This window comes from Scylla paramamosain, chromosome 11 (assembly GCF_035594125.1).
Source record: "Scylla paramamosain isolate STU-SP2022 chromosome 11, ASM3559412v1, whole genome shotgun sequence".
NCBI lineage: Eukaryota > Metazoa > Arthropoda > Malacostraca > Decapoda > Portunidae > Scylla > Scylla paramamosain.
This window is the reverse complement of record NC_087161.1, coordinates 12292501-12309641: the sequence shown is the minus strand read 5'-3', so window position 1 is coordinate 12309641 and position 17141 is coordinate 12292501. Positions and strand designations below refer to the sequence as shown.

The 17141-nt window shown below is 41.0% G+C and overlaps 1 protein-coding gene and 1 long non-coding RNA gene across 5 annotated transcripts in view; one reads left to right on the top strand and one right to left on the bottom strand.

The window, feature by feature from the left end:
- Nucleotides 1-17141, top strand: part of LOC135104959 (IQ and AAA domain-containing protein 1-like) — a 528680-nt gene that overhangs the window by 249655 nt on the left and 261884 nt on the right. For all 4 annotated transcript variants that reach the window (XM_064012787.1, XM_064012788.1, XM_064012790.1 and 1 more), the window contains one exon: nucleotides 12769-12968. In XM_064012787.1, coding sequence (XP_063868857.1) covers nucleotides 12769-12968 — 200 coding nt within the window. The remainder of the gene's footprint in view (nucleotides 1-12768; nucleotides 12969-17141) is intronic.
- Nucleotides 14167-17141, bottom strand: part of LOC135104962 (uncharacterized) — a 6351-nt gene continuing 3376 nt past the window's right edge. The window contains exons 2-3 of the long non-coding RNA XR_010270623.1: nucleotides 16133-16188; nucleotides 14167-14543 (exon numbers count right to left, since the gene is read on the bottom strand). This is a non-coding gene — a long non-coding RNA (uncharacterized LOC135104962). The remainder of the gene's footprint in view (nucleotides 14544-16132; nucleotides 16189-17141) is intronic.

The window sequence follows — 17141 nt, the reverse complement described above, 5'->3', positions numbered from 1 at the left end:
TTTAAAATAAAATCTCAAACATAAAAAATTATCTGCATACAAGTCAGTCATGAGTGAAAACCATTATTAAAACTGTGCAGTGTGAATTGTTTCAAATTAAGTGAATGGTAACATTTGCTTACAATGAGTGTGGAACAGTCAAACCTTCCAGCGGTGTGCAGCATTCTGGCAGGGCAGGTAAAGGTGTCTGAATGGTCTTCCTGTCTTGGGCCACGACTTCCAACGCATTATTTTGTTCTGGTACAGTGCCATAATGCAGTGTGAGTTCATGACTCATACAATCAATTTGTGCTAAAATACTCTGCAGAGAGCTTGCATTTGCACAGGTAATGAAGTAAGACAGGTTTGAATAAGCGATACACGGGATAGAACATTCCCTTAACATGGTGGAATCTGAGGACCGGAGCAAGGAACCTCACTCTTGCCTGTGTGAATGATCTGTGACCTGGAGAGCTATTAGACCTGGGCCCATATTACACTTTGAAAGCTAAAAGTTACTCTCAAAATGAAGATTACTTTCAAAGTTGCTCCTAACTTCCCTAAAAGGAATCTCAAAGTTGCGCGTTTGCTCCTAGAAGTGCTCTCAAAGTAGACAAAAGACAAAAGTACCTCAGAGGGACTTTTACAGGGTTAGGAGTGGTTTGTTTTGTCAACAAAGGCGGAATATTCATACGCACAAGTATGCACGTCTGTGTACGTGTGTGTTTATATATATATATATATATATATATATATATATATATATATATATATATATATATATATATATATATATATATATATATATATATATAATTTGACGGCTTATAAGGCACATGGGGTTGTAAGATGCACCTTAGTTTGGGCAGGCATTGAAAAAAAAAATTTAAATAAATAAAGATAAATAAGTGGGTTTAAGCTCTGAATATGAAGTGAAGGGTTTCACCTGACATTTGAAGCCCTTTCATATATATTCATATCCTTATTAGATCCCAATATTTTACACTTAAAAATAAACAATATTTGCTAAAACCTACCAACACTGGTCCTTAAACCAATCCTGCTGTGAGACGTGAGGCAGTGACATTGTCAGAGCCCAGAGGGTTAATAAAGTTTGTTTGACACCTTCTTCACTTATAAAATCTTTTGTTTTGTAGGTAGTAAACTTTTCTAAAAAAAAAAAAAAAAAAAACGACAGTTTCTCATTAGCTTCAAGTTTTCTTGAACATGTACACAAGAATGTTAAAAGATAGGCGCAATTTCACTTGTATGAATGTGTGTCTTACCTCAAAAAATAATACTAAGGAACGCAGTGAACCTTGCGCGTCACCAGGTTTGATGTGTAACCAACTGTGATTTTTTTTGGTACATACAGTGTAAGCGTTGTCACTTAATTTGTTCTTGACTGGTGTTATTTTATATGAACTACTGATAAATACAACCTGTTATACATTGTTACCTTGCAAAAAAGAGTTGTATGTGGTGTTGAAGCAATCTTCACTTTGTTTACGCGTGCGAAGATGTTTGGGGTTTGATTTAAGAGCCACTCTTGCCATAAACTAGCCACTGCCCCAAAGCTGAACCTTGGCCTTTTAAGACACAGGCTCATTTTTTGAGACTTTTTTTGGGGGGAGGTGAAAAAGGGACGTCTTATAAGCCATCAAATAGGGTATATATATATATATATATATATATATATATATATATATATATATATATATATATATATATATATATATATATATATATATATATATATATATATATATATATATATATATATATTGTGTGTGTGTGAGAGAGAGAGAGAGAGAGAGAGAGAGAGAGAGAGAGAGAGAGAGAGAGAGAGAGAGAGAGAGAGAGAGAGAAATTTACTATGCATACTTAATTTAGATGAGCAACAATGTCTACCATTACAGTCTTCTTTTGCTTGAAGGTCATTCCCGAATAATTTTTATCCTTTGCTATATTTTTTTCTTTCCTCTCTGAGGTTTACTAGGGGTAATGTTTCATAGTTGCACTAACTTCTTTCACTCTTGAACCGGTTGCCGTTCCCTGCATCCATCTTAAGAAGACAAGCGGCCTGCTGGCTAGGCAGGGAGATCAGCGCTTTGTTTACATCCACCAGATTATCAATATGTCAGGAAATTACATATTGCTCAGAAATAGTCTAGGATTACTTAGAAATACTCAAGATCAATTCACAAAAATAAACTACCATCAAAAGAGTGAAGTCTTGTTATATTTGATTCAAAATAATGTTGCTACATTTAAAAAAGCCGCTACTTTAGCGACATTTCTACTCCTAGGAGTAACTTTTACTTTGAAAGTAAAAGTTGCTTTCAGAAGCAACTTCTAGGAGCAAAGTTGAGGATAAAAGCACTTTTAGGAGTGCTCCTAGGAGTCTTTATTAATATGGCCCCTGCTCCCTGTATCACAGTTTCCCCTTGCTCCATAATCGCTAATAATAGAACTTATAGTCTGTGTAGACAAACCCTGGACTCACATGGTTTATTCTCCTGGGCCCATATGCATAAAAACCCCTAAAAGACTTTTAAATTTATTCCCAGCTAAAAGTAAATGCTAAAAGTGTACACAGAAAACTATAAAAGTTTTCTTAAGTTACTTTCAGCTTGGAACCGGAGTATTGAGATATTTTATGAATTTAATCATGTACATGAGGCGAGCTCAGACTACAAACAGCCCCGGTGATGTCAGCACAACAATGGTGGGGGCAGCTTGGCCAAGCTAAGGAAAGATAGTGGCAGCTCTAATTGGATGACATAGTAGTTTCTTCTTTGTGCAAAATGATTTTCAAAATTCTGTTTATTCCTGCAAACAGGTGTGGGGATGGTTGAGTGAGACTGAAGGCAATTAGCTTTATTAAATTCCATTAACACCCTACAAGCAGCTCAGAGATGACTTGATTAATTAAGTTGGGTTGAATTCAGAAGGTTTTGTTAAATTGTATTTACTCTTAGCAAGGGACAATGGTATGTCTGGGTGAGGTTAATAAGTTGAATGCAAAAAAGATAAGTTAAATTCCAGTTACTTGGACTGTGTGGTGACAAGTTTAGTTTGACGGGCACACACACACACACACACACAGAGGGAAGAGTACCAAGAGAGTGGAAGAGAGCGAATATTGTGCCAATACACAAAAGAGGAAAGAAAACTGAGCCACAAAATTATAGACTGGTGTTGCTAACTAGTGTTGTGGGCAAGATCTATGGAATAGTGATCAAGGAAAAGTGGGTGAAATGTTTGGAAGAGAATGAAGTTATAACAAATAGTCAATTTGGTTTCAGAAAAGTAAGGTCATGTGTGACAAATTTACTAAGTTTCTATACAAGAGTAATAAATGAAGTACAAAACAGATGGGTGGATAGATGCAGTGTACTTGGACATCAAAAACGCTTTTGATAAAGTTCCACATAAAAGACTATTGTGGAAGATGGAACACATAGGAGAAACAAGGGGAATATCACAAGGGTCAGTGTTAACAGGTAGCACCCATTATGTTCCAAATATTCATCAGTGATATGCATTAGGGTTTGACCAGTTGTATTAACAATTTTGCATCATCAGCAAAATTGTTAAGACTCATAAAGACCCATGTTGATCGTATGGAGTTTCAAAGAGATATTGACAAGATTTATGGGTGGAACAAAAAGTGGAAATTGGAATTCAGTGCCAAGAAATGCCTTGTGATGGAATTGGGAAAGAGTAAAAGACCTGCATGGGACTATAAAATGAAGGAGGAAGCAATAATACGGAGCAAGGCGGAAAAAAAATCTAGGGGGTGGTTTTTAAGATACCCTGACCCCAGAACGCCATATAAATGAGATATTTGGATCGACGTACAGGATGTTAACAAATTAATAGGGTGGCATTTCATTACAGTTAATAAGACTGACAGCCATTATGCTACGTTCCAGTCTGTTACGTCCCAGACTGGAAAATGCAGCAGAGTGTGGTCTACGCATATGAAGAAAGACAAAGAAGTTGGAAAGAATTCCGAGGGCAGCTACAAGGGTGGTACCGGAGCTGAAAGACCTAACAACGCACGAAGAGAGGTTGAAGGAAATGGGACCGTCAACTTTGCAGTTAGAAGAGAAAGAGGAGATCTAATAATGATGTATAAAATAGTAATCGTAATGAGAAGATAGACAAGCAAGACCTGGTTGTAGGACGAATATGAAGAAACCATGCGTTGTCAAATAATTTATTTCAACCAGTATGGGAAACCCAGTGAAGCCATACAGAACCACATATATCAGTTAATATATCATAGTAAACATACAATTTGGACCCACAATAACACAAACATCACGAATACAATCTTAGATATCATAAATTTCACAGCCCAGTGACAACCTGCACCAGCAACGCAAATATCATCCCCAAAACACAGTAATCATACAAACAACTCACTTCATTGGCCCATGGCACATTCGCCCTAGTCACTGCATGACAGTTAGCCACCAGGTACCTTCCATCTGGCAGAACCATCACCTCCCAGCTGAACCAGCACAACTCAACTAGTCGTCCGACATCTGCCAGCAGGTAGACACCAACCACCACCTCCCAGGTGATCTGACACCACCCAACAAATCCATACACTATAACCTGGGCAATATAACCACCAAAATACATTACATATACACACAGACACACACACACACACACACACACACACACACACACACACACACACACACACACAATAAGTACATATATACATATGGGACATCTGGCTCAATGAAAATTGATTCGGATTAGAGGTCCGAGAAATGGTCTCTCCGGGTAACCAGAATTTACATAGAAGGGAGACGGCTAAGGAGGTCAGCCCCAATATTGTCAGAGCTGGCCACATGCATGACTATGAATCTATAAGGCTGAAGGCCCAATGCCCATCTTAAAACTAGATAATTTCTGCCTTTGAACTTTTCCAAGTAGATCAAGGGTTTATGGTCAATCTCAAGGACAAACTCCTTACTTCGGAGGTAGAAGTCAAACCTATTAATGCCAAAGATTATGGCCAGGCATTCCTTCTCGATAGTAGAATATCGCCGTTCCCTCTCCAATAGCTTGCGACACTGTGGCTGGCATAGGCCGTAGGGTGTGGAAGATCTTCATGGTTATGGCCAGGCATTCCTTCTCGATAGTAGAATATCGCTGTTCCCTCTCCAATAGCTTGCGGCACTGTGGCTGGCATAGACCGTAGGGTGTGGAAGATCTTCATGGTACTGTAGAAGCACAGCACCAATCCCGTGGTGGGAAGCATTAGTCCACAGAACAAAGGTCCGGTTCAGGTCTGGCAGACAGAGGGCAGGTGAGGATGACAATGTCTGCTTTAGTTGTTTGAAACGTGAAGATCAACAGACCAACAGAGAGGTTCTTGTACCAGCTTCTTCAGAAGATCAGAGAGGGATCCAGTTAGCTTGGAAGCCTGAGGGATAAAGCTCTTGTAAAAAGATATCACTCCCAGAAAACTCCGAAGCAACTTCTTAGTGGAAGGGGGAGTCATTGATGTTATGACCGAGATCTTGTCAGTTTGGGGCTGAAGGTAGTCGGGTGTCATGACAAACCCCAGATAATCAATGGATTCCATTCCAAAATCACACTTCGAGAGCTAGACCAAGTCCATGACTTTGGAGACTCTCTAAAACAGATCTTAGGGCAGGAATGTGAGTGGGCCAATCTGATGAGTACACGAATATGTTATCAAAGTAGAAAGACGCATTAGGTAGACCAGCAAGAACTATTCTCATTAACCAGATGAAAGTGGCACAAGCAGTGATGAGACCAAAAGGCATACATGTGAACTCCATCATGAGGGAAAGGCGTTAAAGGACGGGCCCTAGGTGAAAGAGGAACCTGATAGTATGCCTTGCATAAGTCTAACTTCGAGAAGAACTTAGCTCTAGCAAGCTTATGTAGCTCTGTCTCAACCCTGCAAGACAGTTTAGCATGAAAAACTAACTGAATTAAGCAGTCTGAAGTCTATTGCCATCCTGTATGAACTATCTTACAAACCATAACAACTAGCTCCAGCAAGCTTATGTAGCTCTGTCTCAACTCTGCAAGACGGTTCAGTGTGAAAAAGTAACTGAATTGAGCAGTCTGAAGTCTATTGCCATCCTGTATGAACCATGTGATTTACAAACCATAACAACTGGAGAACAGTGAGAAGTCGACAGTTGAATCATACCTTGATGGAATAGTTGATTGACCTCCTCTTGGAAGTAGGGCTGCAAATGGATGGGGACCAGGTAAATGTTTTCCTGTATCCTCCATCATCATACACTATGTCATGCTCCATTGTGGAGGTGTAGCCAGATTTTTCGGAGAAAGCTAGCTGCAAGTCCTCAAGGTTGGCCCTCAGTTGCCATGTAAGAGTAGGATTAATAGTTGGTTGGGATTGGTTGCTAGGCTCCTGGTCAGGGAAAGGAAAACACGCAAATCATCAATGTTCTTAACACATGTTCTTCCCCTTGTCCTGGGTGTTCCTAGGTGTTAATTCATCCAGGGCCTGGACTTGGGTAACTTGGGCCCTCCGGTGGTATTTCTTCAAAATATTTGCATGGTAAAGTTTTGGTCTCTTAGGCTCTTTGACTAGATAATCTACCTTGCCTCGTGTCTCAAGAACCTTGTAGGGACCGACCCAAGCAACTAGGTGTTTATTAGAGGAGCTGGGAAGCAGGACTAACACCACATCGCCAGGCTGGAATTGGCGATCCTGTGACTTCAAATCAAAGTATGACTTGTAATGGGTGGTACTCACATCAGCATGTCGGGCTGCTAACTATGTGCACTTCTTCAATTTCTGATGAAGTTCAATGACATACTGGAAGGTAGTGTGCTTGTCCTCAGCGATCCTCTTGTCCTCCCATAAATCTCGTAGTACCAACAGCAGTCCTCATATGCCCCGACCATATAAGAGTTCAAAGGAAGAAAATCCGGTTCTGTCATTAGGGACTTCCAAGAGGGCAAAAAGAGTGGGCACTAGGTAACGGTACCATTCTCAGGACTTGTCTGAACACAATTTCCGAAATACCGTTTTCAGGGTATTTCGGAGTGGAGTCTTGTGGAGTCTTTCAACACATCCATTTCCACTGGGATGGTATGGTGTCATAAAATTAGGTTTCACTCCAAGCAACCTATGTAGTTCAGACATCAACTGGGAGGTGAACTGGGTTCCACGGTCTGACAAGATCTCCACATAAATTCTTACTCAGGCGAAGATGGTAAGTAGAGCCTCAGAGACAGAGATGGTGTTAATATCCTTGAGTGGCATGGCTTCTGGAAACCCAATGGAAAAATCTATAAGGGTTAAGATGTAGCGATGTCCGTCTGAAGAGGCAAGAGTCAAGGGGTACACTAAATCTATAGCAACAGTGGAGAAGGGTTCAGTCACCACTGGCAATGTCTGAAGGGGCACTGGTCATACTCGTCCCTTAGGAGACATGCGCTGGCACTTGTCACAGGATCTGCAATAGTCCTTCAAATCGGCTCCAATTCCTGGCCAGTAGTAGTCTTGGGTAACCTTCATCTGGGTCTTCCTGTGAGAAAAATGACCAGCCAAGGGTCCTTCATGAGCAATACGTAATACAAGAGGCCAACATTCCTTTGGAATGATGAGAGACAGGCTGCCAATTTTCCTAGAACAATCAGAGGTGATGCACTTACGGTATAAGAGATTGTTTCTTAAGATGAACTGGAAGGTGGAACCATTGCATGCTTCATCAACCTCACCTGAAGAAGCTTTAGTTCGTAAGTCAGCTAGGGATGGGCAAGCCTCTTGAAGTCGGCCCAATTCTTGGGAAGTTATGTCCAGCGGCTGAAGTTTAGGAAGAATTAAGGGATGAACCCTCTTCAACTTCCCTGCTCTGGTTTGCATGGTGTAGCGGGTTTTTCTTTTTTCTTTCATTACAACGGCACATACCTGTGTGGTAGTGGAGATTACGTCAGCAGCAGAAGCTCCAGGAGATATAGAAGGCCGGTTCTTGATATCATCCCTGTTGGTAATGGCAGCAGGAGTGTCGGTAGGATCTTGCTCAGCTTGCCCACGGGCATCAGAGGGCAGTTCCTCATTAGGTTGGCAAGGATCGTTAACGCCGGGGATGTTTCAAACGAGAGCAGTTGCGAATTTGATTAGTTCCCTCATGGCGTTGATCCAATCTGTGTAGAAAGGACACCGTAGGTAGCAACGAACGACTGAAAATTCAGCGATGTGTCCTAGGTAGTCTGACACTTTGACCTTAGGAAAAAGAGATGGGTCTATGTCGGGCAGTACCTCTTCTGAGTCTACAGCACCAGAACAACCATTGTCTCTAATGATGGTCGAAGCCCAGGATCCATTAATGGTACCAGCCACGGTGAAACCAGGAACACTTCGATCTTCTATACAAAAACCCAACCTTGTATTGGGGAGTAGAGGTAGTTAGGAGATCCTTGAAAGCTCATGGATTTTTGGGGCAACGTGGTCGAATGTGGCCCTCCTCTTCACAGTTGTGACACCTCACAATGTAGTGGGCTTCGCAGGGGGAGAAACGATTTGCTTGGAAGGGGGCATAGCTCTGGGTGGTAACTTCTTAAGTCATAGAGATGTAGAATCCCTTTGATAGATATTATGGGCAGACGCCCAACAATCAGCAAGGCTGGCCACATCCTCCAACTCTTTGCTCCTTAAGAAAGAGATGAAGCTCGGGAGTTAGCGAGGACAGAAACTGATCCAGCAAAAAGAAATCCCTCAGATCATTGTACTCTTTTAACCTTCAACGATTCAAGCCAGGAATTTAGTAATCTGCCTAATTGAGTGAGGAACTGTTGATAATTTTGCCCTACCCTGATCTTGGCAGACTTAAACTCGTGGCAATATCCATCAAGAGTCTTGCTAAATCTTGTTATTAAAGCTTGCTTAAGTAAATCATAGTCATCGGTGTTGGAGGGTGGGAGAAAGATATACAGTTCAGCGGCCTTACCCATGAGAAGACAACTGAGTCGAGCAGCATAGCTATCTCTGTCAATTTTTTAACAAGGCTGTCACCCGTTCGAATCTAGCCAGGTAGGCAGCAATATCTCCTTCATCCTTGTAGCCAGGTAAGGTAGGCCTGGTAACAGGATCACTGAATGTTAAAGGCTCTGATGGACTGGTAGCAGAAGCTTGAATCTCTGCCAGTCGAATCTCCTCTCTCTCCGCTTGTTTTCTGCTCGCTCCACTTCTCTTTCTTCCTTCTCTCTGTCCGCTCGTCTTTCTTCTCGCTCTCGCTGACGTTCCTCCCACAGAAATGCCTGCTGTTCCCTGATCCATTGGCTCACCTCCGTGCCTTCCAGACCAAAGGACTCTGCCTGGAACTTGAGCTGCTCAAAATCAGCAATGTTAAATGGATGGCAGAAGATGGTAACAACAAAAAATGACCAGCTCAAACAGACACAAACAAACGTTGTCAATGTCAATTAAGTCAAAAACACGTGACAGTGTAAGTGAGAGGACGAAACCGCAGCTCACTAGAAGATAATAACACAACTACAACAACTCTTGACAGAGTCGGGTGAGAGGACAACAAATCCACACCTCTCTTCACAATCTAGGGCACTGAAAACACCCGAACGCACTTGGTAGTGCTGGTGAGACATCAACATCCACACTCACCATGAACCTTACTCCCGGGCCTCTGGCAGCAAGGGCGTGCACTGGCGACTTACACATGATCAATCTGCAGAAGTTGCGAAGATATGAACAGTAGCCAAATCCTGGCGAGGTCGCCAATATGTTAGGGTCGGGATGGCTACTCTTCCTGTCAACACTCCAAGATTGGGATGTAAAGAAAATGAGGGAGAACGGAACTCCACAATTATAATTAACAAAAACACAAACACACAACCCAACAATAACCGAGATATCTGGCAACATCACCAAGAGTCCTGGGGAAGTCCTTGGAGGCTGGCATCCTGGCAGCCGTAGGAATCTCGCTTCAACTGGCAGGGTTTAAACCAGGAATGAGTTGGGGCCGACGGCAGATGAGTGCCAGGTACTGAGAATAAGTGAGATCAGCCCACAATCTTCACTGAAGCCTTCCGGAGTGGCAGAGAAGAACAGCTGAATGGAGATGTAGTCATGGCAGGTGGTGAGAGCTGTCTGCTGCATGGTGTCTGCTGGCCTCATGATGTCAGCTCCTGCAGAATTCTAACTACCGAGAAGGGAGGGGGTGCTGACGAGGGCACTCGAGGCATTGCTCCGAAGCGGTGATGCTGTATCATGAGGAGTCAACAGCCGGAATCCCTTCTGCTCGAGGATTCGAGAAGAGGAAGAGAAACCTTGGGCGAGACACTCCGCCCTTAATGTGGAGGAAGGACAATCATTCCTTCCTTTACCACAGGGGTGTTAAGATGGTTGGCGATTCCCTCACAAATTCCAATACCTACCCTAATCATTTCACAGCCAATAATTAACATATGTATAAACATACGAACAACTTAATTGATTGGTTGTCAGACAGTCCCAGGTACAAGTCACCGCAGTGCACTGTCCACCACCACCTCCCAGTTGAACTGTCACACACTCATCAATCCGAGTTCCTGTGTCACCCATCAAACACTGTATCCATGACACAATAATTCTGGGCAGGGAGGAGGTGGTGGTGGTGACATCAATGCTGGAGTACCACTGATTCCTTTTACACTGGCTGCATCTCCCAGGAAGGCAGACACCACGTCATCAGTCAGCATATGTACGAAAAGCGCACAGATGAAAGAACATAAGAAAGCGCTATGCTAAACATATCATGTATGATACACTGGTGTTGCTGGAAGATGAAACTGGACGGACGAAAGGACACTCAGAAGATCAGGAAGAGTCAGTGTTTGAGGGACATCATAAAGTATAGTTTTCCACATAGAACTGTGGATATCTGGAATGGTCTAAATGAAGAGGTTGTTAAAGCACCAAACTTGCATAAATTTAAGGAAAATGTTGGATAAATATAGATATGGAGACAGGACACTATGAGCCCTGTTCTAACCCTGTATTATACAACTAGATAAATACACACACACACACACACACCGCGCAGTGTAGTGGTTAGCACGCTCGGCTCACAACTAAGAAGGCCCGGGTTTGAATCCCGGGCATGGCGAGGCAAATGGGCAAGCCTCTTAATGTGTAATCCTTGTTCACCTAGCAGCAAGTAGGTACGGGATGTAACCCCGAGGGGTTGTGACCTCTCTGTCACGGTACATGGTATGTCACTGGTCTCAGTCCTACCCAAATATCAGTCACTATGAGCTCTGAGCTCTTTCCGTAGGGGAACGGCTGGCTGGGTGACCAGCAGACAACCGTAGGTGAATCACACACACACACAAACATACTTGCCACTTTTTGTGTCATGAGCTACAATTGCATTCCATAGCTTTATTTCATGCCTTATTTACATATTCTGCCTCATAATCTCTGGATGCAGTAATTCTTATATGTGTGACAGTGGGGAATCCTGCAGCTTAAATAATGTGTTTGTTTCATCTTAACATCCATCAGAGAGAGAGAGAGAGAGAGAGAGAGTCTGAAGATGCCGTGTAGTGCGTGAGCCTGGAGAATTTTGGCTGCTAGTTGGCTGCGTTGTACTGAAGTTATAGAATTTAGCTAATCTTACTCCCTACAATGCAACTCGCTGGTGCATTCCTCACAAGTTCTATCACTTACCAAGGACAGGCAAAACTCTCTTGATCAGCTGAGCATCACTATACTCTCATAGGACGCCTCTCCTTTACCAAAAATTGGTGTTGGTCTGTTATCCTGCTGCCTAAAAGTAATTTTATGCGCTTAGGAGCACCCGCTGAAAGTTTTTTTTTTTTTTTGTCTTAAAAGTGATGATATATTACTTTTAAGGAATTTTTAGCAGTAAAATACTTTTACCCTGTGAAAAATTTTTATGTACGAGTATAAGGGCTCAGGAGCTGTCAAGGCACAGTTCCTATTTCCATGACGTTACAGTCACTACCCACAGCACACTAGCAGAATAGCTATCACATTTCCAGATGGGTACAGGGTGTAACATTGCTCTCACAGGTGCAGAACAAAAGCATGGACAGAAGCAAGGGCAACATTATCTTCAGAGACCAAATCCTGAACTGCCTGAGGGCTGGTGACTGTTGTCCCAGCACTGCGACCCACGCCGACTCTCGCGCCAATTGTCGGTAACAGGGACCTCAGGTGCACACACAGGGGCGCCCACACATACAAGTATGTACATACATGCACATACACATATACACACCATCCCACAGGGGTACTTTCATAATATATATATATATATATATATATATATATATATATATATATATATATATATATATATATATATATATATATATATATATATATATACTGGCACTCTTTTCAGTTCTTCTTAAATTATCATGCTGTTCAAACATGCCTATTATGCATGCTTATAACTGCAATACATAAGGGTTTGAACAATAGAAAAGATTTTGTAGCGAATGACTTTAGAATTTCTAATGAAATGGGGCTGGTGGGTTTTGTTGCTGGGTGGAGCTTGTTTGGAGGCTGTTTTGAAAATAGGATGCCTATGGCATGAAATTTTCCACCTGCATAGATGTTCTTTGCAGTGTTTCATCTGACAGAGTGTACCTATTATTCCCGATGTTAATGTCAGGATTTCTCTGTGCCTCAAACAACGGTATTTTAAACAATGAAGTTGGATGAAATCTTGCTCCATAGTCAAAATGTCAGGAAAGTATGTTTAATGTCATCTTTATACTTCTCAGAGGCCTGATCCCACTCTAGACCGCAGTTGGGGGAAAAAATTACGCAAAGTGGAAGAAGCAAGGTACACAGTGCAAGAGGAAAGACAAAAGGAACTTGAAGAGACAGAGAAGCGCATCCAAACCAGGATCATGTATGAAGAAGGGACCCACCTCCTCACTTCCATGGAAGATAAAATCAGGGAGTGGGTGTTTCAAAAGAAGTAAGTGAACAAGAAAGGACATGGTTATGGATAGTGTCTCTTATATATAAAGAGGAGAAACTATAATCTTGCTTGTGTACAGTACCCTTCTGAGTTTTGCAATCCTCGAGTTTCGCACTGAATCCTAAATTCTTAGCATCCTGACTTTCATGCATTATTTCCTTGAGTTTTGACTGTTGCATATGGGTAAAATCTTCCCACCATGGGCAACACAGATAGTAAAAAGAGTAAAATATAGACATGCTTTGGCAGGTCAACCATCACTAGTCTTTCATCATTGGGACCTGTAGGATGCAGGATTAGTGATTTTGCTGGATTACAGAGAGGTTAGGTTAGACTACATTTAACTCAAGAGTTAACCATTTGATCCTACCTTTAAAATACCCTGTAAATCAGTACATGTTGATTAATAAGTGGGGCTGTATCAATACCACTTTTTTTTCCACCAATATCGATACTGATGCTTCATTTCTGGTCAATACTATAGTATCAGTACAGCTGATATTGTTAATAAAGAAACCATTTTTTTTTTCATGTACTGTCAAAGAGCCATTGCAGTGCAATTTGAATACACAGTATTAGCAGATACACCAAAGTCGAGTTTTTGCTTAAGTTTAACCCTTTCTTCTATGGATAATGTAGTGTTTGCGCTTTACACAACAAGAAGCATTTCCTTTACTCACTAGAACCATTGATGGAACTGAAACTGAGCAGGTTTAATAATAAATGGTGAAAAACAAATTGGAATGACTTCCCTGTGTTTGGAAGTGATGCCAGATGTTTATACAGCAACTAGTGGCAGCAGGTAGGTGCGGTGACCCAGGAAATTTGGTCATGCTAACTGAAATTATTGAACCGAATTAGTGATTGTTGGATCAGAAATGGTCGACCTGTATATTTATTTCCGTGTACAGCTCACATACCCGAACTTACAGATTTATGTGGATAAACAATATTATTTGTTTACCACAACACTAATCATGTGAAAGGGAGAGAAAGGCTGACAAAAGCACTGCATCGTTACAAAAACACACACAAACAAATGAGAGGTGTCTCACTACTGCGGCAGATGTGACAATGCCGCACTGCCGTACCACTGTGTCATGCTTGATGTGAGGACAGTACACATGTTCACAGTTCTGGATGTACCAAAGTTGCACCGCCACACTGCTGCATTGCACTAGACGTGAGGACACAACATATGTTCACATAGTTCTAGATGTAGTGAAGCTGCACTGTTGGATTTGCTGCTTATCCATTGAGGGGGTTGGGGGGAGGCAGTAGCTAGAACAGCTGCCACCCTTCCTTTAACCTCCTGCTGGCCCCGTTTTCGTGGTACCTCCTCCCCGCCGGAGGATTGTTGTGGTTCCTCTCTCCCACTGGCTGAGTCCTCCGCGGCGGGTCACGATTTGGGGGCAGCAGGCCACAGCTCCCTCCGTCTTGTGTGCCGTGCCAATTGTCTGCAGGACGGTGCCATCCCTCTGTGCTCACAGTAAAGTCGTGGGCTGCTATTCCCTTAGTGCAGTGATTCTCAAAGGGTGTGCCGCTATTATCTCCTCGGTGTGCCGCAAATATCTGGGTGGGATTTTTATTTGTGTGCATTATATAATGAAACTATTGTAAATTGTAATTTATATTTATCAAGGGTGACATTATATATATATATATATATATATATATATATATATATATATATATATATATATATATATATATATATATATATATATATATATATATATATATATATATATATATATATATATGTGTGTGTGTGTGTGTGTGTGTGTGTGTGTGTGTGTGCAAAAGGGCAGATGTGCCGCAAAAATAGTTGTTTCTTAGTATGCCGTTATACTAAAAAGTTTGAAAACCACTGTCTTAGTGACTCAGGCGACGCCCTAAGCTAGTAGACTGCACGAACCAGAGCAAGAGCTCTAGTGGTAAGCCTCACCTCAGTCATTCTCCCTGGATGATTCATATTGCCCAACCCAGTGGGCTAGATGGGTTAAAAGCTGAAATGTGGAGGTGGATGGGAGGAAGCAAAATCTGTATCGAAGTATTAATTAAGAGTATGAATAAAATTATAGAGAAAAGGCTGCAGCATGACTATTGGAAAACAAAAAAAGAAAAAAAAAACTACTTGTGTAATTTTTTGTTACTTGTGTAGTGTAAAGTACCAAAAAATAAGGTGCCAAAGATAAATTTTAGACCCAATGCCCTGACAAATGTGGGATATAAACACATCATGAGTTTAAAGAAAAGATATAAGTATATATTCTTATAACATATTCTTATTGTATTAAAGATGCAAAAAGAAGTAACACAAAATTGGTTTCAACAACTATAGAATTTCTGAAAGCATTTGTTTCCATCAAGAGAGGCAAGCTAATACAAGCATTGAGAAAATACAAGTGTGACCCATTGATGATCGATTGCATTGTAAGAATTTACAATGGAGGTGAAACCTCTATGTAGCCGCACCGGCTGGGCATCAATTGGCTCTCAGGTGATCTGTTTTACTGATCACACCCATCATCGTAGGGTCGAGGAAAGGCAGTTCTCCCTGACACGTTTATTGATGAGGTAGGCATGACCGTAAGAACTGCGAACAAGTTCTCGGTCTCAATTTCTTACAAAATAACATTATACACTGATATTAAACACTTTCAACACATTACAATATTCATTAACAATACATGCAATTAACTTGGCACTATGACAATCAGTTTTTACTACAAAATTAAAGTATTTACCTTGGTCACCATCCTGCCCGTCTTTGTCTGAGCGCGACTTGGCTGTGAGTGATGCCCGCAGGCGACTAGCAGGTTAACCCCACACTACTAACAAGTGAGCATTGGCTTCGGTGCTTAATATAGCATTAAATACTGATACTTACACATATTACACGTTTTCATGCAAATAGAAAACTATTGAACATTTCACTTATATATGCCGAGGAATAATGACATGAGGTACATACGCTTTACATACAGTAACACTCTATGTACTTTAGTAATGAGGAAGTGTCCTAGATTGGTGTGACTGGGGTTATACGGCAAGGGTGTACTGGGTCCCCACAGTTGTTTGTCATAGTGTTAAACCTGATAATAAAGAAGATTTGCAGAAAAAAAAAGAGAGACTTTAAAAACATGATAAATACTTACCAGCAATTTTCTTTGAAGAAGATGGACTACTTAATGCAGTGAGAGGTATGGAACAGCTGTTGGAAGTGGTGGTGGAAATGGCTGAGAATGTGGGCTAGATATAAGTGAATAAAAAAACTCTTGCATAATCTACAGTGATGGGGATAAACCTGGAAATATTAAAGGTATTAAAGTGGTGGAAAATATTGGACATTTGGGCATAATAATAACTGATAAAACTGATTGTTTTAAAGAACATAAAGAAAAGATTGATATGTGTAAAAAAAAAAAGGCAAACATGACTTCTTCATTAACAGCTAGAGCTTGCAATAAATTACTAATTGGGAAAACCTTCTGGAAATTTGTAGTGTTGTCTTGTGTATTGTTTGGTTCAGCGGTGCTAGTGTGGAATACGAAGGAAATAGATCAACTGCAGAAACTGAAAAACTCTGTTTGGAGAAAAGTTTTTGGTGCCCCAAATTATACACCAGTTGCTGCTCTGATGGGAGAGGCAGGAGCATCCTTAATAATGTTAAGAGATATAAAACAAAATCTAAATTATACCAACTATATATTGAAAGAGGGAAATTATTTACAAAAAAAAAAGTTTATGAAGATATGTAGAAAAATTTCAAGTAAGATATATGGATAAAACTAATGAAAATTTATATGGAGAGAGATTAGGCATTAGAAGTAATGAACAATTGAAAAGAATTAGGAAGAAATAAAGAAATCAATGAACAGATATGACAAAGGAGTTTGGATAGACTTGGTGACAAAGAAGTATGATGGCAATCTATAATCAGAACAAAAGAATAAACGAAGAAAAAAAATTTTAAGATAATACCTTCCAATCCATGCTGATGTTCATGAAAGGAACAAATACACTTATTTTAAATAGGGGGAGAATTTTTACAGACAGGCAAATGAGCTGCAACATTTCTGATGAAAGAAGAGTGGAAGTCCTAGAACACTTCTTGAAAGATTGTACAGCATTAAGGAGAAAAGAAAGTTTGAGGTGGAGGAAGTA